Source organism: Bos mutus, chromosome 24 (genome assembly GCF_027580195.1).
Source record: "Bos mutus isolate GX-2022 chromosome 24, NWIPB_WYAK_1.1, whole genome shotgun sequence".
In the NCBI taxonomy this organism is placed as follows: domain Eukaryota; kingdom Metazoa; phylum Chordata; class Mammalia; order Artiodactyla; family Bovidae; genus Bos; species Bos mutus.
Window position 1 is genome coordinate 52,970,792 of NC_091640.1, and position 22,554 is coordinate 52,993,345.

The following is a 22,554-nucleotide window of genomic DNA, read 5'->3' on the forward strand; positions in this document are numbered from 1 at the left end:
CACCGAGCGACTTTCACTTCACTTTTACTCAAAGATCTTCTCTTCCTTGTCCTTCTTTCTTCTCCTCTGCCTTTTTCCAAAAAAAAAAGAAACAAACTTTAAGTATAGTGAGTACTTTGTCAGGATATTACCGTTAGTACAGCTCTGGTTAATTTACAATCTTAGTGGCTTTGAGTGGAGAAGGAAATGGCAACCCACTCCAGTATTCTTGCCTGGAGAATCCCATGGATGGAGGAGCCTGGTGGGCTACAGTCCACGGGGTCGCAAAGAGTCAGACATGACTGAGCGACTTAACTAACTAAATAGTGGCTTTGAGAATGGGGTATTGGAAATAAAATGGTACAATAGATGGGAATGTTTGGTGTCCCCTGTCTGGAATTCTTTTAGTAAGAGAAGCTGGAAAGAGAGTGTCAGTAATGCTCAAATTCTGTACTATACAGTCAATAGAGAAGCCAAAGAGAATTGCAAGTGTGGAGAGGCATTCAGAATTAGGACCAATTTGTAATACACAGTAGGTGAATGTAATGGCACCCCACTCTAGTACTCTTGCCTGGAAAATCCCATGGACGGAGGGGCCTGGTAGGCTGCAGTCCATGGGGTCACTAAGAGTCGGGCACGACTGAGCGACTTCCCTTTCACTTTTCACTTTCATGCATTGGAGAAGGAAATGGCAACCCACTCCAGTGTTCTTGCCTGGAGAATCCCAGGGACAGAGGAGCCTAGTGGGCTGCTGTCTATGGGGTCGCACAGAGTCGGACACGACTGAAGCGACTTAGCAGCAGCAGCAGCAGATGAATGTAATACAGAAGCACTCCTGTGCAGAGATTCAGGAAATTGTTCTGAACCCCAGTGTGGAAGTTAGATACATTCCTCAGCTGCCTACGTCACATCTAGGGTAACTGGAAAAGACGATGGACAGTAGACTGGGGCACTGCGAGTTACCTGGAAGGAAAAGGAACTGCATTTCAAGGCGTAACCAGGGAGAAAGCAGGTCAAAGGGAGTCTGAAAGATACTGGATGAGGTTGGCCAGTTTGCTGTTGCCTTTGAAGTATATTTAAACTTCTGATGAGCAACACACAGGGGAAGAAAAGTCTTTTTATCCTTCCAGGCTTTTGGCTGAGAGTCCCTGTAATAAGAGACAGAGGAACAGGAAGAAAACAGATGTCTGATAATAAGTATAGATTTGTGTACATGGAAGATATCCAGGAAAACAGTAATCCCCTCAAATGGCCACCATCTTCAATACCATCTCCAGCTAAAGACAAAGATGCTGGGGGTTAGGGAGCCAGTAACAGGAATTTTTCAGACAAATCGCAATAATCGAGGGCATGGTCATCATGTACATTGAAGTCTCTGTCTCCTTGTCATCCTCCGCTTGCTGGTACAAAGAGGGAAATAAAATGGTAGTCGCTCAGTCATGTCCAACTCTTTGCGACCCCATGGACTGTAGCCCCGGGCTCCTCTGTCAATGGAATTCTCCAGGCAAGAATACTACAGTGGGTTGCCATGCTCTTCTCCAGGGGATCTTTCCCCCCAGCGATCGAACCTGGGTCTCACATTGCAGACAGATTCTTTATCGTCTGAGCACCGGGAAGCCCATGGCACATAAAAGGGGATACCTTATAAATTTCTCTTTTATGACAGGGTAACTTTACTTGGTTTTCAGAACTTTTCCTCTGTCTGTTTTTTTTTTAAAAAAATAATCAACTTAAGATAATTCTTATGCCAAAGAGGCAAAATATTTGGGGTGGTGATTTCTGCTCCCCTCAAACAACATTGGGAAGAGTAGCTCTAAGCAAGACAGGGTTTCTTGACATCTTTACTTCCTACCAGTTTGATCCTTCTGCCAAGGCAGGAGATGCAAGAGAGGCAGGTTCGATCCCTGGGAAAGGAAGATCTCCTGAAAAAGGGAATGGCAACCCTCTCTGGTATTCTTGCCTGGGAAATCCCATGGACAAAGGAGCCTGGTGGGCTATAGTCCATGGGGTCACCAAGAGTCAGACATGATTAAGTGACTGAGCACACACATGCAGGTTGATACTAAGACCCTCATAGATTCCTTGTCTCCTCTATTTTCAAATATTTCTTTTCCTTCTTGTTGGAAAATAACTAGATGTTACCTAAGCAAGATGTTGTGACCTGCATTTAAATTCATTTTTTAAGGAAAAATAGTATTAGGTGAACTTTCATTTACAAATCCTGCAATTGTAACAGAATTTTTGTTTCTCAGAGACATGTAGCCATTGATGTTGCTAACTTTTATAATGGTTCTTGAATTTTAGTGAATCGCTCATTTGAAAATGCCAATTATACTTTTCTCTAGAGTCATACATATTCCGTTTTCCTCTCTATATGCTCACCTTTGAAAGGCAGTTAACTTCTTGGAAAAATATTAATTTCTGTGTCTTTGGTTAATTTAGATACTTAAATCATCCATGGTAAAATAAGCATGATGTATGGCATGATAGATCCTGCGTGTCAGCATCATGATTAGAAGCCCCATAAATGTCTGTTTTCTTTCACATCCAATGACAAGACCATGTTTCTGTTTCATCTCACAGCCCCGACCTCTGCTCCTAAGGATTTGACAGTCATTACTCGAGAAGGGAAGCCTCGCACTGTCATCGTGAGCTGGCAGCCTCCCTTGGAAGCTAATGGGAAGATTACTGGTAGGCATCTCAGCTTTATTTCCTGTGCTGCTCCGCATGGCCTGCCGTGGCTTACCTCCAGCACGCCGCTCAAACCTCTTATGTATTAGGTTTCTGTCCCAGCATCTCAGTTGACTCTTGACCCTCTCTGATTGTCTCCTCTTAACCGCTGCTGACCTTGGAATTCTTCTAATGGAGCCTACAAATACACACCCCAGCACATTTCCTTTGTGTTGCTTGCTGAAAGATGTGTATTCCAATTAGTATAGACCTTCTGTGTTTCATTCTGGGCAGCATTAAGATAACCTCCTAACAGAACTCCTTTGAGCCTAAATGACTAAAAATAAGCCAGTTGTTGGGCAATTATAAAATACAAAAGACTCTTAATGACCATGTATTTTCCTAGGAAACATAGGAAGGAGGCTTGTCTGAGGGTTTTTAGTTTCTCACTTAGCTCTTAGCTTCTTACTTAAATCATAAGGTTCAGAAAACACTTGATATTGATGGATGGAAATTGAACTTAATGAATATTTCACGGTGACAGATTTTATTTTGCCAAATATTACGGATAACATCGATGCCTAATTAAAGCATCCATTAGAAGCCTGTAATGTTAATTTAGTATGAAAAATATAATGGAGTTCTATCAGAGATTTTGCATGTAAATGATCACTTTAGGCTTTTAATAGATGTCTCCATAGCATATAATTATTATGAAAAATATTGTATAACGAAAAATGCGCACATTATAGTCTAACTTGAACCATTGGGTTAGGCACATGTAAGAGTCACTCCTGTTTCTTCATTTTTGCATACCAAAAGCGGATCTTGTAAATTAACAAAGCAATTCAGCCGTTCTCTGATACAGAGATAAGCATGGGAATGACAGTTCAGATGGCACACTTACTTGATGTGAGTTACTTTTTGAATTTTACAAAATGAAAAGGTAATGTGAAAATTCCAAATGTGTTTTAAATTTAAGCTGAAGACTTGTTTTCTCCAAGACATTGCTCTTCCTACAATAGCAAACAGAATTTTCATTTGAGCTGACAAATATGGGGGGAGAAAAAAAAGAGGGACATAAAATCTCCCCAGCATATGATATACTCAGTTGTCACTCTGCCAGACCTTCTAAAACTGAGGCTGGCTCATTCTAATTTTTTGTTTTTCTCCACTCAGTGTTAGGTTTCTCCACTCTCTTCATTGGTTCTATCTCAGTACTTTTGGAGATTCTGATTTGTTTACATGATGACTTCCATTATGTTATTAACAGTTGTTTATAAGCATATGGTAAATCAACAGATAGTAATTTTAAGAAGAAAACAGTCCAGAATAGGAATTGTCTGAATAAAAATAAGTTCTAATAGAAAAAAATATACTTTGGGGTAAAGGATAAAATAAGTCATATATTACCCAGTTCTTCACTCTATTTAAATAAATCTCACCAAATGGTCTATGCAAAAAATAGAATGTGTTTTCAACTCTGAAAAAAAAAAGCTTAATTTTGCTTTTCAGTTGGAACAAAAAATGGAAGCGGCCCCATATTAAGAAATGTAAATTAATCTGAGCGATAAGATTTTGTGTGCTAATGTCACAGTGCATGTATAAGAAACTGTGTCCACATATTTTATTTAGAAGTGTATGTTCAGTAATTCTCATTACTAAAAATCTATTCTTTCACAATTGCATAGTTTAAGTATGAAAAGAACTAATTTTCCCCTCTAAAGAATAGTTTATTTGTTAAAGTCAGTTTATAATTATCAGTCTAAGCTATTTTGACTCTATTCAACAGGCAGCAAACACTAAGAACCTTTAAAACAACTTTAAATAACACTTAAAACAACTTCCGTTCCATGCATGTTTTGATACTTTCATTCAAATCAATTCCAAAAAATAGTATGATAAGACATTTAAAGCACCAGCTCTTTAGACTGAGGGCCCAGATCTTCTGCACTCAGTTTCTTGTGAAAGTCCAAAGGAAGACGTGAGTTCTCTTCCAGTGTGTCGGGGCACACGTCTACCTGTGTGGAGGAATATACTCCTGTCCTGCTTCCATATTTCTTTGTTTTCCCAAATCCCTCTATGCCCACAGCAGAACAGGATGGTTAAGAACCCAGCCTTCTGATGGAGATGCCTGAGCAAGTTATTTCATCTGCCTGAGTCTCACTTTAGGACTCCTTTTATAGAATTGTTATCATAAAGGACTGAGAACAGTCCCTGATACCCTGTCAGCACTGAAATAATTCAGTGATTATTCTTGCCAGTTGCAATTCATTCTAGAGCAGGTGTTCATTAATGTACTCTGCTCAGAACCCAGACCATCAATTTATAAGTGTAGATAATGATGAACGTACATGTGTGGGTGTGTGGGTGTGCACACGCATGAGTCAGTTCTGTCTGACTCAGTGACCCCACGGATGGCAGCCTGACAGGCTCCTCGATCCATGGGGCTTTTCAGCAAGGATAGCGGAGTGGGTTGTCATTTCCTCCTCCCGGGGATCTTCCCACCCAGGGATCAAATCTGTGTCTCCTGTGTCTCCTGCATTGCAGGCAGCTTCTTTACCACTGAGCCATATAGATGTGTGTATATAAGTATACATAGATTTATATTTCAAAAAGATGAAACAAAAAATGTTGAAAAGGGAGATCCAGATTATTCCAGTGCCTCAGTTCCTTGATCATAAGCTGGCAGCTTGGGAATTTAGACTGATATTTTCAGAAGAAAATGGTTCAAAATGAATTAAACATTTAGTATAAGCTTGTCATTCTCTTCAGCACTTTTGTATTATAAGTAGTCATATGTTCCCTATTTTTCTGTTTTGAAATAAAGAGTCAAGGGCCTTCTGGGGTAAATAATTCTCCTAAAGTCAAATAACCAAGAAATAGCAGAGCTAGGATATAAAACTCAGGTTCCTACTCTTAGCTACTACATTAGTGTAGCTTTGTTCTTCTTACTAGTACTGGCCCAAATCAGTGACAGTCAACGGATTTATGACTTAATTTGTCTGAGGAGGGATTGAGCATGGAAGGTTTTTAAAACTCCCCGTGTGATTTTAATATATAATTACATTTGTGAAACATTGATCTACATAAATGCAGCATCCAACATTAAGATCAAACACCAATATGGATAGAAGAGAGCTTCAGAAATTGTTTCCTTATCAATGCCGTCTAATGACTAAGGTTACACCCTCTTTTTCTGTGTGATTTGATACTCTAGTCCCAGTTCTTTCCTTGAAATTCTCTTCTCGCTTGACTTTTGTAAAACTGCCTAACCACTTTTCTTCCCAATTCCAGGCTGTAATTTCTCAGTCCTTTTCTCCCACTTGTTCCAGAAGTGCTATTTCCCAGAACGCAGATCTTTTCATTCCTTTTGTTATTTTCTCTGAAAAAAGTTATCCACACTATAGCCAGGACTTCAGTGAACTTGCAATTAATGCCTCTGAAATCTGTGTCTCCATCCAAGGCGTTCTGTATATACACATCCTATCTCATACTGTACATTTGCACTTCTCTGTCTTACTGGAAACTCGTTCTACTCCCCAGCCCCTCTTTCTGCCGTTCTTCTCTTTTTAGTCTAACACCCACCACAAACAGCCAAGTGATGCACTGTTATATTCTGGAATAGGTTGTTAGCTCATTGAGATTGTGAACCGAGCTGGACACTCACACTGGAATCACACGTGTCTAATACTCTTACTTGCATCTTTTCAGAAGCTTCCACCATTCACCCAACTGCAGAAGGTGGCAACTTAGTCTCATCTTGACTTTTCCTGTCCATCCCCTTTCCATATTATCATGCGAGAAAATCTAAATGCTTATAGTACAAGGCTGAAAACTCTAGGAGAACAGGGTTCAGATTTTGTTCAATTCTTTCTCCCCAGTAACAATATCTTTGACACTCAATAGGTAATTACTAAACATCTGTTGAGTGGAACAGTCATCAAATTGATATTCAATATATTGTTTAACTTGACTCTGTAGTGCCAGCTTCCAAACAAGGTATTTCTTAAGCCTTCTTAATATAAATAAATAAAAGCTTTAGCATTTACTAAATAGTTACTATGTAAAGATAATTTAATAAAAATACCCCTATATTTTAAGTTTTTAAAGCGCATTATCTCACAGCAACTTGTTTTCTGATAAGTTAATTAAGACATAACTTGGATGAAGCAAGTTGCTCAAGGTTGCAACAAAGCTAGTTAATATTAGCAGTATTACTTGAGGTCAGGCCTCCCTGAATCCATAACCCATAATTTTTGACCACAAAAAAATAGGAAATTGGTCCTCATTTTTAATATATCTACCTCTATGTGCATGTATTTATTAGAATCAGTTCTTTAAAGATGAGAAGCCCCGTTTGGGCTCAGCTCCTTGCTGGGAGGGGCCAGTTCTGTATGGTCTTCCCGGTTCTTATCAGCCTCCCTGATCCTTGGAAAGGAATCAGCCATGAGTGGAAGTATGGAAAAGGACAGAAGAGAGATGAGAGGTGGAGGTGAATACTTTCTGACACTCTGCTTCTGGAATGAAAAATATCTATTCGTATACATGCAGGTGAGCTAAGTCACTTCAGTCGTGTCCAGCTCTTTGTGCCCTAAGCACTGTAGCCCGCCAGGCTCCTCTGTCTGTGGGATTCTCTAGGCAAGAATACTGGAGTGGGTTGCCATGCCCTCCTCCAGGGGATCTTCCCGAACCAGGGATCGAACCCATGTCTCTTATGTCTCCTGCACTGGCAGGCTTTTTTTTTTTAACCACTAGCACCATCTGGGAAGCCCAGCTATTTGTATAAGTAGAGTCAAAATGAAAGATGCATGATGCTATGTTTTATATGTATTTAGACAAATGGTATTCCCATGCGAGAATGCCCAGGTAAATTAATAAACCCAAAAGGTTTTGCAACCTATGGTAGAATATAATACTCTCTCAGTCAGTGTGGTGGATAAGAGATAAAAATAAAGCGGAAAAAACATAAAATTAGATACAGAGGAATGAACATATAGATACAGAAAGGCAGCGGCAGACCTGTAAATGCACCCCAACTTGTGTGGTTATGTGGACTCTCCAGGTGAGACTTCAGTGGGGACTCAATAGCCTCAAAGCACATTAAACCCATTCACCAAATGGAATTCTATGGTTTCTCTAAGGCCAGATTTTAGAGTTCTGAGTCATGTGGTCTGTTTATGTTCTCCATCTCAGTTTTCAAATTTATAACCAATGATGGTTCTTTTTATTTTAATAAGTTTAAGAAAATTGCTTAAACACAAATTGGGGTCAGAACTTGATGTGGCACTTTTAGCTTTACTTGTGTGATGCCAGAACTGTCATTTTTTAAAACATTTTATTTATTATTATTATTATTTTGGCCACACCGTGTGGTATGTGGGATCTTAGTTCCCCAACCAGGGATCTAACCCACACCCCCTGCAGTGGGAGCGTGATGCCTTAACCACTGGACTGGGAAGGAAGTCCAGGGAAGTCCCGGAACTGTCATTTTAAAATGCTTCAGTTAATACTCTTCACATAGAAAAACTTACAGTGAAGGCAAGCATTGTATTCTCATTTGCTAGATGGAGAAAATCAGGAATAATTGTAGCCAACATGGGATGGGAGCACAGCCATCCAAACTTTGAAGTTTGTCATGGTCTTACAAGAGCCCATGAAAACTTGAACAATTTCATTAAATGTCATGAATTTAAAACTTAAATACTTACAGGCTAAGGGGATTTATTTAATAAGTGAGTTTCAATACCTATTATCCAGAGACTATTAGTTTTTTTGAAGAATAAGAAGTAATATAAGACATGGCTCCTGAACTAAAGGAATGTTTTTATTCTCTTGAAGAGATAAGATATGCACTTAATAAGAGCTGGCAAAGTATGACTAGTGCCAGGCCCTTCTTTTCAATAGATGTGGTTTCTTTGGGCACAAAAATGGAGACTCCTCTGGCTTAAAGAGTAGTAGGAGATTTTATTGATGTTGACCACAGGGGCTGAGTTCTCAGTGAATGGACACCTATGAGTCAGAAACAACTCCTTTATCCAATGGTATTTTACAATCCCTTTTGAACTGCAGTCTTCCAATTTTAATACCATCCAGAGGGAGGAGTCATATAACCTTTATAAATTTTACAGACTTTTTTTTTTTGTAAGTCCTTTATCTTCCCCTGAGCTTTCCACATCTTGGACATTCATATTTGTAGCATCAACATCTCAACAAATATATTACAAAAATTACTGAATTAACATGATCAACTAAAGCAGTGATTCCTGACTATACTGGAAGACAGAAGTCAGATGGGGTGCAGGTTCCTGGGGTTACCAGAAACCTATTATACTCGTCACCGCTGTGTAACAGCATCACCACAAATTCAGCAGCTTAAAAGCACGTGCACTTGCGATCTCACTGTTTCTGTCAATCGGAATCCAATCACAATTTAGCCGGGTAATCTGCTTTAAGGTCTCTTACAAAGTGGTAATCAAGGTGTTGGCTTCTGCTGATGTCTCACTTGAGGCTTACCTGGGGAAACACTTGCATCTAAGCATATGTAGTTGTTGGCAGGACTCAGTTGCTCACTGGCTGTTGATCAGTTCCAGCCTCAGTTCCTTGACACGTGGTCTTCTCCATCTGGCAACCTGTTTCATCAAAGCCAACAAGGGAGTCTGCTAGCAAGACAGAAGTTACAACTTATGTAACATCATCATGGAAGCAGCAGTCCATGACATTTGCTTTATTCTGTTGGTTAAAAGCAAGCCTTAGGTCCCGTCTAAACTCAGAGAGAAAGGACTGCACAAAGGTATAACTACCAGGAGGCAGGCATAATTGGGGTTGATCAAAGACTTGTCTACAATCTCTCAAATCAAAATGCCCTTAGCCAGGGAGAGGCTCAGTGGGACAAATTAAGAGAACAGCATTGACATAATGTGCTACCACGTGTAAAATAGCCAGTGGGAACCTGATGTATATATAACACACAGGGAGCTCAGCTCGGTGTGCTGTGATGACCTGGAGGGGTGGGAGGGAGGCTCAGGAGTGAAGGGATATATGTTTACATATAACTGATTTATGTTGTTACACAGCAGAAACTAACACAACATTGTTAGTTTTAATTTTAATTTTAAATTAAAAAAATTTTAAACCGAAATACCCTTTCTTGAACTCTGTGGTTTGTAACTTATACCTAGTCCCCAGGTAATACTTATGATGAGGCAGATTTGAGAAACAACAAACTCAGAAAAAGTGGAAGCCAAATTAAAATAGATGCAAGCTATCAGCATTGACAAGAATTTAAGAGAAATGGACTTCCAGAAGAGGTAGTTTGTGGCATTGCTTAATCCTAAAGAATCACAAGGAAGAAGTATCCAGTTCACTGTCTAGAACACATCCCCTAAACCGAGATGTAATTCTGTAAATCACTATAGGATTAAGTGAAAATGATACAAAATCATATAAGTATTCTTCTATGTATTGGAATGGATTACAGAGTTTACAGAAAGGAGAGCTCACTATAGAGGAAGGTTTCATATGTTAGATGTAGCTTAAACTGGACCTTGATGGATGGGTAGAAATTGGATGAAGAAAGAAAGGGAAGGTGAAGTGGTGTGAAGAATGAGAGGGAAGTAGGAATGAGCACAGCATCGAAATCAGTCTTCCTGAGTAAGGGTTGTGCTGAGATGTAAGAAGTGTGCATGCTTGTTTTGGCAGGGAAGTGAATCTGAGTTAGAGAAACTTCTGACATGACCTCTGAAGGAACTGTATGAAGGTCCCCGGTCAAAATGGGACAAGTGGGACTGAAAAGGAAGGACTAGGGGAATCAAAGGAGGATAACTGTTTATTTTTTTTTTTTAGAGCTTTCTTTTTTATCATAGTATAACTGCTTTACATTGTCCTGTTAGTTTCTGGTGTACAACAGAGTGGATCAGTTATATGCATACATATATCCTCTCCCTCTTGAGCCTCCCTCCAACCACCCCCATCCCACCTCTCTAGGTCATCACAGAGCACCAAGCTGAGCTTCCTCTGCTACGGAGACAATTGGTTTTAAAAGTGTTACTTAAGAAGAAATGTATTCAATCCATAAGCTCAGACCTAGAGATAAAGTTGATGGCCTATCTAATGCAGATACCATTGCAGAATTTTAATAGAGATAGCGGCTGACCACATTCATGTAGCAAAGGCACCTGTGATGAGTTGTTTTATAGTTTATATTGCAGTATTGTCTGATATATATGGTAATATAAAGTGATGAATTAGTGCTTTAAAATAAAAGCTACCTTAAACATTAGCCAAATAAAATGTTAGAGTATAAATAGTTTACAGGAATAACTAGATCTGTTTGGGTGCATATTAGATTACCACCATTGAGAACGCTACTGTTATTCAAGTAACATATCCCCTAACACAGAGGATGAATGATACTATCAAATGATGAATTTATTAATGTTTGAAATATTAACTAGATAACCTACAGTAATCCAAAAATACTTCTTCTTTCTGTTTGTTTATTTTTGCTTAGGTGGGATGGGCTAGGGGAAAGAGTGTTGGATTTTTAGTATGGCAATAGAGGATTTATCCTAGCCCTTTTATCAGTTAGCTTGGGTTCTGCTCAGCTTTATCATCTATGAAAAGAGAGCAACAGTATCCCTGCCAACCTCACCGAGTTATTACAGTAATCAAATATGATCATTTATTTTTATGACACTTTAAAAATATTGGGCATTTTATACTTTTCAACGTATTTTTATTATTTAAACACTAGCCAAAATAAACATTACTTATTTTCATTATTGGATACAGTGAAAATGACAGACTTGTTATCTGTCTTTTAAGTTTTTCCTCATGTTTGTATATTAGAGCAAACCAATAATCAGGATTTACAGACAGCAAAAACCTCACATTTTTAAATATGGCAGATAGTTTTATAACAGCTTATTCCATTTTTTAGATTCTGTACACTAAAGTAATTCTTTTTCTAATCTTTGTAATACCAAAAAAAAAAAAAATCATTACTTGCCAAACTGGATACTGCACTTTATACTTGTGGATATGTAATAATCCTTGAAAATTGTATTGGGGAAACATGGATGTTTGGAAACAAGTAACGCATGTAGTCAGTACACTAGACAAAGTTGTGTTCATTTATTTTTGCAGCTTACATCTTGTTTTACACCTTGGACAAGAACATTCCAATTGATGACTGGATTATGGAAACAATCAGTGGTGATCGGCTTACTCATCAAATCATGGATCTCAACCTGGACACTGTGTATTACTTTCGAATCCAAGCACGAAATGCCAAAGGAGTGGGGCCTCTCTCAGATCCCATCCTCTTCAGGACTCTGAAAGGTTGGAATCATTTCCTGTCATTTCCTTTTCTTTCTTTTTTTCCCCTCCTATGGAGTGGTTATAAACTAATTTTGAAGTCTGTTTAGGGAATTGACTTAAACCATCTCTGTTGGCACCATAACTACAGTGGACATTCAAAAGAAGTTAAAATGCAAATTAAAACCAAAATGCGATATCACCTCAAGCCTGTTAGGATGAGTGTCATCCAAAAGACAAGAGACAACAAACGCTGCCTTGACTGTGCAGGAGAGAGAGCCTAGTGCACCGTCTGGGTGTGTAAATTGGTGCAGCTGCTGCGGAAAACAGTATGGAGGTGCCTCAAAAAATTACAAGTAGAAATACCATATGATCTAGCAATTCCACTTCTGGGAATATATTCAAAGAAGACAATAACATTAACTCTCTAAGATACCTGCATCCTGATGTTCATAGAAGTACTATGCACAACAGCCAAGACACGGAACCAGCATAATGTCCATTGATGGATATAACAGAATATACATATAATGGAATATTACTCAGCCACACAAAAAAGCATGGAAATCCTACCATCTGTGACAGTATGGATGGACCTTGAAGGTGTTAACTTCTTCATAAGTTAAAGAAATCAGAGAGAAAGCCAAATGCTGTATGGTTTCACTAATATATGGGACCTAAACAAACAGATAAACACCAAATTCAGGAAAAGAGATCAGATTGGTGGTTATCAAAGGTAGGAGGTGATGAGGGAAGGATTTGGAGGAAAGTAATTAAAAGGTACAAACTTTCAGTTATAAGAGATGTAGGTACTAGGGAGGTAATAAACACATGATAACTATAGTTAACACTGCCGTCTGATATACAGGAAAGTTGTTAAGAGAGTAGATTCCAATAGTTATCGTGAAAAAATTTTTTTCCTTTTTATTGTATTCATACAAGATAATGGTTATTAACTAAAGCTATTATGATAATCATTTCACAATGTGTGTAAATAAATCATCTTGCTGTGTATCTTATACAGTGATGTGGAGTTTCCCAGATGGTGCTGGTGATAAAGAATCTGCCTGCCAATGCAAGAGATGCAGGTTCGATCCCTGGGTTGGGAAGATCCCCTGGAAGAGGGCATGGCAACCCTCTCCAGTATCCTTGTCTGGAGATTCCTATGTACAGAGGAGTCTGGCGAGCTACAGTGCATAGCATCGCAAAGAGTTGGATACAACTGAAGTGACTTAGGATGCATGTCAGTTATTTCTTAAATAATTGAAAAAAATTGGAAACAAACAAATACGATAAAAGATAATTAATTAAAAGTTACCTTTTTATGCTGAAAGCCAGCATGCCAAAGAAATATCTATTATATTATTACATTTTCTGTCATCAACACAAAGCAGACATATTTAACTTGACTTTTTTTCCATTATACTCCTTTTGGAATTTTGTATTGGTTTCATATATATGGGCTCTATTCACAATATAATAAAACACTTTAACCATTGTATCTAAGGGATAAAAATTAAAAAGCATTTTATTACATGAACTGCATGCATACTATCTACTACCAAGTTTAAGTATTTCCTTTCAGGAACTAGTGTTCTTATTAAAAGAAATTTTGATATGGCAAGACAGAAAATCTCAAACAAAATTAATTTTTTTTAAGGACACAGAGTAGCAACATGAAAAAAATGTCTTGCATCATGATTACTAGAAGAAAACTCTACATGCTTACAAGTATAAAAATCACTGCTCAATCTAAGGATAGTTGTATGTTTATACAGAAAAATAAAAGGCCTGAGATTATAGTGACTACTTCATAATGACCTTCATATAAGTTCTTTCTGTTTTAGAGCACAGCATTATTTTTTTTTTTTTTTTTTTTTTTTGGAGGATGAATGATTTCAAGAGCCTCTATTATTTAGCAATTGAAAATAATTCAGATGTTCCATAGTTGATATATAAACATGTACATTTAAGGCATTATATGTGTTATTGTCGCTAAGTCATGTCCAACTCTTTGCCACTCCATGAACTGCAGCCCACTAGGCTCCTCTGTCCATGGAATTTCCCAGGCAGGAATACTGGAGTGGGTTGCCATTTCCTTCTCCAGGGGATCTTTTTAACCCAGGGATCGAACTCATGTCTACTGCTTGGCAGACAGATTCCTTACCATCTGAGCCACCAGGGAAGCCTTTTAGAAAGGATACTTGGTTTTTAAATCCCTTACCACCTTATGCCCATATATCTGTCGGAAACCTTAACAAAACATGATGGCAAACAACTGACAAATTAGAAAGATGTATCTGAGTTGACATTTTTACCCATTTCCTTGGACAATCTAAAGAAGAGACTTAGAATAACTAGATAGCCCATTTCTCAGTTCTCCTAGGAAAAATACTCTAATAAACAGTAGACATTTGGATGCTGGTGATTGAGCTGTTCAAAAGCTAGATTTGGTAGCAGCTAATCTGAAAGTTTGCCAAGAACATGCAAATAAGCATTCAGCCTAAGCCTACATGACAGCTCTTTCACGACAGAGTAGAAGTTGGAAGGAAGGCAAGAGGAAAATGAGCCAGTCTTCGCCTATCCAAGTTTTTAGGACTTCATGTCTAAATCAGATTTCACTCCAAATGAGCAATTGAAAGGAAACTGGTCATTCATTTTGTGCGAGCATTAAATGTAACTAGATAATGTTTCACAAATGATTCATCTTTATCTATAGACAAGTGCCAAGCTAATTTCATGCTTACAATGTATGCCAACTAGGGATCTCACAGAGGGCTTAAGATAACTTAAGACATCCAAATGTTTTAAGCAGCAGAGAGATGAGTTATCTCAGGATTTATAGACTCATATTGATCACCATCCTGTGGATTATTTAATGAACTTCATATCCCATTTGGTACTATTTACTCTAAGTGCCCTGAACTCATCCATGAGATGTTTAAGAGTAAGAACAAATTCAAGATACGTTATATGTCACAATAGTCCATAAGGGTTATTTCTAATATCGTGATATGAATATTTAAGATTATCTACCCCAAGTATATTGTATTCAATTAATAGACAATTAGACTTTTATGCTGTCTGGTGCTGTGCTTAGTCGCTCAGTCGTGTCCCATTCTTTGCAACCCCATGGACTATAGCCCACCAGACTCCTCTGTCCATGCGGATTCACCAGGCAAGAATACTGCACTGGGTTGCCATGTCCTCCTCCAGGGAATCTTCCCAACCCAGGGATCGAACCCAGGTCTCCCGCATTGCAGGCAGATTCTTTATCATCTGAGCCAAGAAGGAAGCCCATGGTCTTACAGTAAACTAAGTTTTGGATGTCTTAAGTATGTTTTAAATGATTCAGACATTGATGTTGCCTATCTTTATCAACAATTAATATTGCATAGGCAAGACCCTTATATGTATGTCACATGACAGATAGTCTAAGGTAAATAAATTACTCATCATAAGAGATTTGAAGCCACAGTGAATCACATCTACACTAAAGATAAAATGCTCTCTGATTTAAGATTTTCTGTTTCCAAAGCTGCTTCAAAATATAAGGCCTCTGTTCATCAGAATGTAATGTCTGACAGACAGAAAGGCTCCCTTATTGTCCTGAAGCTGAGGAAACTCTCAGTGGTCTATGAGAGTTGCAAATTGTGCATTAGTCAGTCGTTAAGAGCGTCACTGGAGAAGGCAATGGCAACCCACCCCAGTACTCTTGCCTGGAAAATCCCATGGACGGAGGAGCCTCGTACACTGCAGTCCATGGGGTCGCTAGGAGTCGGACACGACTGAGCGACTTCACTTTCACTTTTCACTTTCATGCATTGGAGAAGGAAATGGCAACCCACTCCAGTGTTCTTGCCTGGAGAATCCCAGGGACAGCGGAGCTGGTGGGCTGCCGTCTATGAGATTGCACAGAGTCAGACACAACTGAAGTGACTTAGCAGCAGCAGCAGCAACAGTAGCAGCAAGAGCATCATTTTCTCATGCTCAGTCTTTGTAAAGATAGAAGCATTTTCTACTAGAGAGTAAGGTTTTACTTTTTTTATTTGGCCACCAGTCAGAGAAGTACAGGAAACTCAATCTGTAATCACTGGTTAAATGGATGCTTATAACGTAAAAGGAATTAAGTTATCATTGTCTTTTTTATTTTTTTGTACATGCATTGTACAACATTGTACATATATGCAGTAGATCTGATTCTTTCTTTGGAATGTTAATTGGAAGAACATTGAACTTCATTCTCTGACCACAGAAGACTCTCCCTTCTCCAGACTCCATATTATGATACCTGCACACTAGAGAAACCTTGGAAAATGTCTGAAATGTATGTTTATTTCTGCCCTTCACATGAGTCGTTCCTTCTAGTAAAGTAAGCTTCTCCGTGTTGGACTGTCAAGTAACAAGGAGGAAGGACATTCCTGAAGGATTAGACCAAAGAGGGCATCTGTGGAGAGATGAAGTCGTCTCCCGCACAGAGAAGCAGAGTCTTCAGCGGTGGAAGAGCACTAGAATACGGTCTCTCTTCTGGGCATTCTTAATTGCCATTCTGAAATGTTCATCTCTCCCATACAAGGATATGGAACTAAAAGCTGTGCTCCAGAATACAAAAAAGTTTTAGTTTTTAAATAATTTTGTGACAAAGTGCATAATATTCGTGATAGGTGACAGGAGAAATTAAAAATTCAAGGCATAAAATTATAATACTTTGGCATTTGTTTTTAATTTTTTAAAGTCATTATTTTCTTTAGTAAAAAGTACTTATTAGGACATATTTAGTCCCTGTTGGGAAATATTCTTTAGTATTATTCACCGTACCAAATATTTATTTGTTACTTGTCAAAAATTTGGACTACAGGTAATGCATTATGTAATTAAAGACAAAGGGACAGATGAAGAATGGCAATAGGATGAGACTGGTTTTCTTCTCTTATTTTTAATATCATTCCAAAAAGTCCTCACCTATGAGATGCTGATTCAAATAGTTTCTCAAGTGTATTCTGGTCTGACTACCAAACTTTTCCCTTCCTGGCTTGTTTGGTCATATAGACCCTGACATGCCCTTCCTCATTCTTACTGAACACTTGGTGTGGCACTTCTTAAAGCAAAGTGTTCTTCCTTAAAAGCTATATTAGGATCCTTTCTCTGTATGTAGACAATAGATAATGCATTTGCCTCTCAAAAGCACCTCTCATCAACAATTCCCTAATACCATAACAAAATATATTTTGAGACATCATTAGTGTTGATTGGGAAATGGGAGAGAAAAATTAAGGTACACATTAAACTGTAATGATTATATTTGAAAAGACTGGACTAGATGACCTGATGAATTGAAAATTGTTAAATCTTGAGGAGATACAAAGACAGTTATAAAACTTAAAGCTTGTTGAATCTTAATCTAATAAGCATGCTTTTATACATCATTTTCCAAAAAGTGATTCATAATTCAGTCTTCTACTTAGTAAGATATCTTTCCTGGTTTATCTTTTTCATAGACCATGCCTCTGTATTATTTGAAAATGAAACAAATTGCAAATGGTCTCTGGTTTAGGAGTTTGTCCTTCTGTGATATAACATTTATAAACCCTGTATTTGAAAGTGGTTCTTACCTACAGCATTATTAAGTATTTTGATTTTATATATTATTTTGCACAATTATTTGTATTCTTTCAACTAAAAGGAAAAGGAAGGACTGCCACCTACAAGATATTTGCTTTAAGTATTTTTCAAACAATAATAATGGATTTGCTATGAGACCACTACATGTAATGAGAAAATAGATTATAGGTTGCTGCCCAACGGAAACCATTATACTTTTCTCTCTCTGACTTTGAGAAATATACAAAAAGCAAGCCAGCAAATGTGGTAGCCTAAGTGTCTGACTGCAATTAAGTGAGTTAAATAAAGCCATAAGACTCAAAGATCAAAGAAAATCAAGTATAGTTGAAATAAGTCTAACTGATGGAAACTTACAGAGATCTATGTTAGTCAAAATGTCATTTCACAATTTCTAGGAAAGCAGTGTTTCACAGATTTACCTCATATTTAGTTACATTTGGTTAACAGAAGACACTTTTCAAAAATTTAGAGATATCTTAAAATCTAACAAATTATTTTCAAGAACAGTATACATAATTCTGTATATGACCAACCTAGACAGCATATTAAAAAGCAGAGACATTACTTTGCCAACAAAGGTCCATCTTGTCAAAGCTATGGTTTTTCCATTAGTCATGTATGGATGTGAGAGTTGGACTATAAACAAAGCTGAGCGCCGAAGAATTGATGCATTTGAACTGTGGTGTTGGAGAAGACTCTTGAGAGTCCCTTGGACTGCAAGGAGATCCAACCAGTGCATCCTAAAGGAAATCAGTCCTGAATATTGCTTGAAAGGACTGATGCTGAAGCTGAAGCTCCAATACTTTGGCCACCTGATGCGAAGAACAGAATCATTTGAAAAGACCCTGATGCTGGGAAAGATTGAAGGTGGGAGGAGAAGGGGACAACAGAAGATGAGATGGTTCGATGGCATCATCAACTCAATGGACATGAGTTTGAGTAAACTCTGGGAGATGGTGATGGACATGGAGGCCTGACGTGCTGCAGTCCATGGGGTCACAGAGTCGGACACGACTGAGCTACTAAAGTGACTGACTGACTGATACATAATTCATTTAAAATAGTCAACAATTCAGCACCTTGCCTCACAAGGTTTAAAATCAAACCATTTAGATTAAACTTTATAATAATTTATTACTTTACTCCGTTCATCTGAAAATTGGTTAAGTTCTCTTGTTGAAAATTAAAAATAAATACAAGAAAATAGCTTCCTTAACTTATTTAAAGTATATGGATGATAATTACTTGGTAATAGCATGCATTTATTACTATTAATTGTATTATTAAACTTGCATGAAAATAATCTTAAGTTTGTTTTTAGAGGACTGTTACAAATAACATTTTTACAACACATTTACACAGCAAAATATTACTTTCAAATTCTTTCTTTAATTTAATGGAAATAATCACAGTAACTGACTCCTTATCAATTTTATTTCAGTAGGGCATTGGCCTTGATGTGAGAACTCACTAATAAAACCGTTGGCTAGAAATGTCACCTTTCTTGATGGAAACTGCCAAAATCTAATAATATTATTTCTCTTTCCTCCACAGTGGAACACCCTGACACAATGGCTAATGACCAAGGTTGGTGGTTTTCATCCGTCATTTTTCCCTCCTTGGGTCAATGCTGTCTTTTAGAAATGTCGGTCATTATTTCATTTTCTTCTTTCTACCTGGGCCATACACCTGATGAAGCAGACACTAGTGCGATAATTAATCTAGTTAATGAAGTTCTGCTTGGCTGAGGTTTCGGCTCTGATAGGGAGGATGTAAATTTTCTTGAGAGGAAATTGTTTTGTCTCCATTCTGAAGGACCAATTAAAATGTCAAGCTTCTTTGTATGAAATAAATTTTTAGTCTCTGTCTGCACTTCTGAATAATTCACATTAAGTGTAATTAAGCTCAGCATAATTTTCAAGCTGCTCTTGCACCCTTTCATGAGCTCTGGATTAAAGTTCTGTAGCTCGACAGAGAAGACCCATAACTCGTGTGTGCTTTTCCTCTACAATGAGCTGCTTTTCACACAGAAAAACAAAGTTAGGTCAACTTTTTTTAGGGCAATACTTTTGTTCATTTTGAAGCCAGAAAATTTTCATTTTAAGAATAAGGTGCCAGTTTTACTTGCAGTATTTTGTCCTCCTTCCATTCATTTGCTAAAAGCTGATTTGTGTAGAGAAACAGAGATGGTTTTACACAGAGGAAAATGGAAATAAATTAAATCCATCAATTCTCAGGTAGATAGGAATTTATTACCATGATTTGTAGACTGATGTATTAAGATTCCAATTTTTTTTTTTTTTTTTGCTCAAAGATAATTAGTAGAATGCCACAGGAGAAAAAAAAAAAAAAAGAATAGTTTATGCATTTGATTTTTATAGGATGTTGTAGTCTTCCAAAAGCAAGCGTTTGGAAATGCTCAGAACTGGTGACCGTTGGTGTTGTGAGTATTGGTTCAGAGCTCACAGCTTGTATAACTGTTTCCTGCTTGAGACATTATTGTCAACGTAACCTCCCTACCATCATCATGTCTCTAAGGCATCGTGGTGTAGACTATGCTTTTCAACAAGAATACTTTTCAACTGTTGACAAATACTAAGAATCTGAATGTTGTTTCACTAACAGTAGCAGATTGTCTACATGAGCAGTATTTGATTTAATGATCCTGTATTCAGGTTTATCTCTGGGTCCTTATATCATCCCTCTGCTTAAGAGAATATGGCCAACACTTCATACAGGCAGTAACTGAAATGATGCAATACACAGAAATGTCCACCCAGGGTTAAATTTTCCATTAATCATTCCCTGATAGCTCAGTTGGTAAAGAATCTGCCTGCAATGGAGGAGATCCCTGGTTTGATTCTTGGGTAGGAAAGATCCTGGAGAAGGGATAGGCTACCCACTCCAGTATTCTTGAGGTTCCCTGGTGGCTCAACTGGTAAAGAATCAGCCCACAATGCGGGAGACCTGGGTTTGATCCCTGAATTGGGAAGATACCCTGGAGAAGGGAAAGGCTACCCAGTCCAGTATTCTGGCCTGAAGAATTCCATTGACTGTACATGGGGTCGCAAAGAGTCGGACACAACTGAGTGACTTTCACTTCACTTAATCACCTATATGTTCCTGCTTGCTTACACTTAAAATATTTTCGTAAGATCAGTATCTACTAAACAGTAATATTTGAAAATCCACTAATGATAAGTAATTGGCAGCTAGCATGTATTTTATTAGGTAAATTAAACATTGGTGCTATCTAAATTCAAGCTGGAATAGTTAATTAGCAGAATTTATAATTTCAATTAAAAATAATTAAAACAACTTTGCATAGCGTTCTTAACTTAAATGAATTTGGAGCTTCCACAGGCAGGCAGCTCCTAAGTTTTGAAATTATGTTTAGAAAAAGTATATATAGAGAGAAAGAAAATATGAAAACAGTTTTTAAATAACTGAACCAGATGAAAAGTTACATTATTAGCCATTTGAGTGACAGTATGCTCAGGCTTCTCAATGTAGTGGATTTCCAGTTGTTTCTGGATCCCTTTTAATTTTTTTTTTTTGCTGTTATTTGTTCATTGTTTTGGTAATAATATTTTCAGCTACCAAGAAATATATTTTGTACAGTCTCTTTGGTCACACACTCTCCATGGATTTTACTCAGATCCTCACATTGACAGTGAAATCAGATCAATTCCTGGGAACAAAAGGAATTCCCAAGAATTATTGCCAGTGGCTGTGTTCATATATTCGGGCAATTGTTCTTTTTCTTCATCTGACATTACTTCGATTCTGTCACAGATTATACTACTTGGTCCCTTACTCAAGCACAAGTGGTATACAGTTGGTCAAAGTGATAGGTTCTAAATTTTACATCAAACTCTAATTACTTGTAAAAGTGAGAAGGAGTGACAGTATGTAATTTAGTGGTTATAAGCCAGATCTTTAAATTCTTACAAAGAAAGCATATAAAATTTGTTGGCCATCCAAAACTCTTTGAAAACAAGATCAGACTTAGTACTCGAAAAATAACCCAGTGTAAAGATTCCTCTAAGATTGATGGGAAGAATAGGAAAAGGCTGCTTTGAAGATCCCCACTTTCGGCACACAGCAAATCAGCTGGATATGCATTATTGTGCTCTCTGTTAGACCAATTTGTCCCCTTCCCATGGTGAAATGATCCCACAGTTATATTTACGACAAGCGCTGAATTTCTGTTGAGAGAAAATTTGCTCAGAGAGAAAATTTAGTACCCTGGGTCAGAGTTAACCTTGCAAAGATGAATCCTAAATAGAAAAGCAGGAGGTTGAGTTTGACTCATATGAGAAAAAGTGAGAAAAGTTTTGATTGTTTTTAAAAAGTGTCACTGTGATCTCTTGTCACAATTACCTTTTCTTGGAATTTAATATCTCCCTTGAAGGATGTAAATCTGAAAACAAAAAGTCAGTTATGTTTGAGTCGCTTCTGATTGGGGGAAAGTGTTTTCTTCTGAGTAATAGCAATGCTAGCATGAAAGTGATGGATGATTTACATAGAACTCCTTTTCCCCTTCATGTAAGTGTAAATTGATCAGATCTAGCGTTTTCACATCTCTTGTTCCACATCTTAATTATTGCTCTAGTCTCTTGTAGGCACAAGCAGCCAATAAGTTTTAAAGTCATCATGGGATTTTAGAGGTTAATTGCAGATTTACTCCTCTGGAGGGTCAGTTGGAGAAGGAAAGTGAGTGGAAAAGATACAGACTGTGTTCCTTTTTTATTTTTCATATTTTGGTAAAAACCCTGTTAATTTGCCTGTGTCTGGGTGGGTGTGTATAATAGTAAAATTAATCCTTGTGAAGCTTTCACCACCAACTGCTATTCTAAGAGCTTAACATGTATTGACTCATTTAATCCACATAATGTGTGTGTGTGCTAAGTCACCACAGACATGTCTGACCCTTGGCCACCATATGAACTGTAGCTCACCAGG

The 22,554-nt window shown here is 37.7% G+C and overlaps 1 protein-coding gene across 1 annotated transcript in view; it reads left to right on the forward strand.

Moving 5' to 3' along the window:
• Positions 1–22,554, forward strand: part of DCC (DCC netrin 1 receptor) — an 877,980-nt gene that overhangs the window by 719,672 nt on the left and 135,754 nt on the right. The window contains exons 19-21 of the mRNA XM_070361809.1: positions 2,563–2,670; positions 11,797–11,991; positions 19,144–19,176. Of these exons, the coding sequence (XP_070217910.1) occupies positions 2,563–2,670; positions 11,797–11,991; positions 19,144–19,176 (336 nt within the window). The remainder of the gene's footprint in view (positions 1–2,562; positions 2,671–11,796; positions 11,992–19,143; positions 19,177–22,554) is intronic.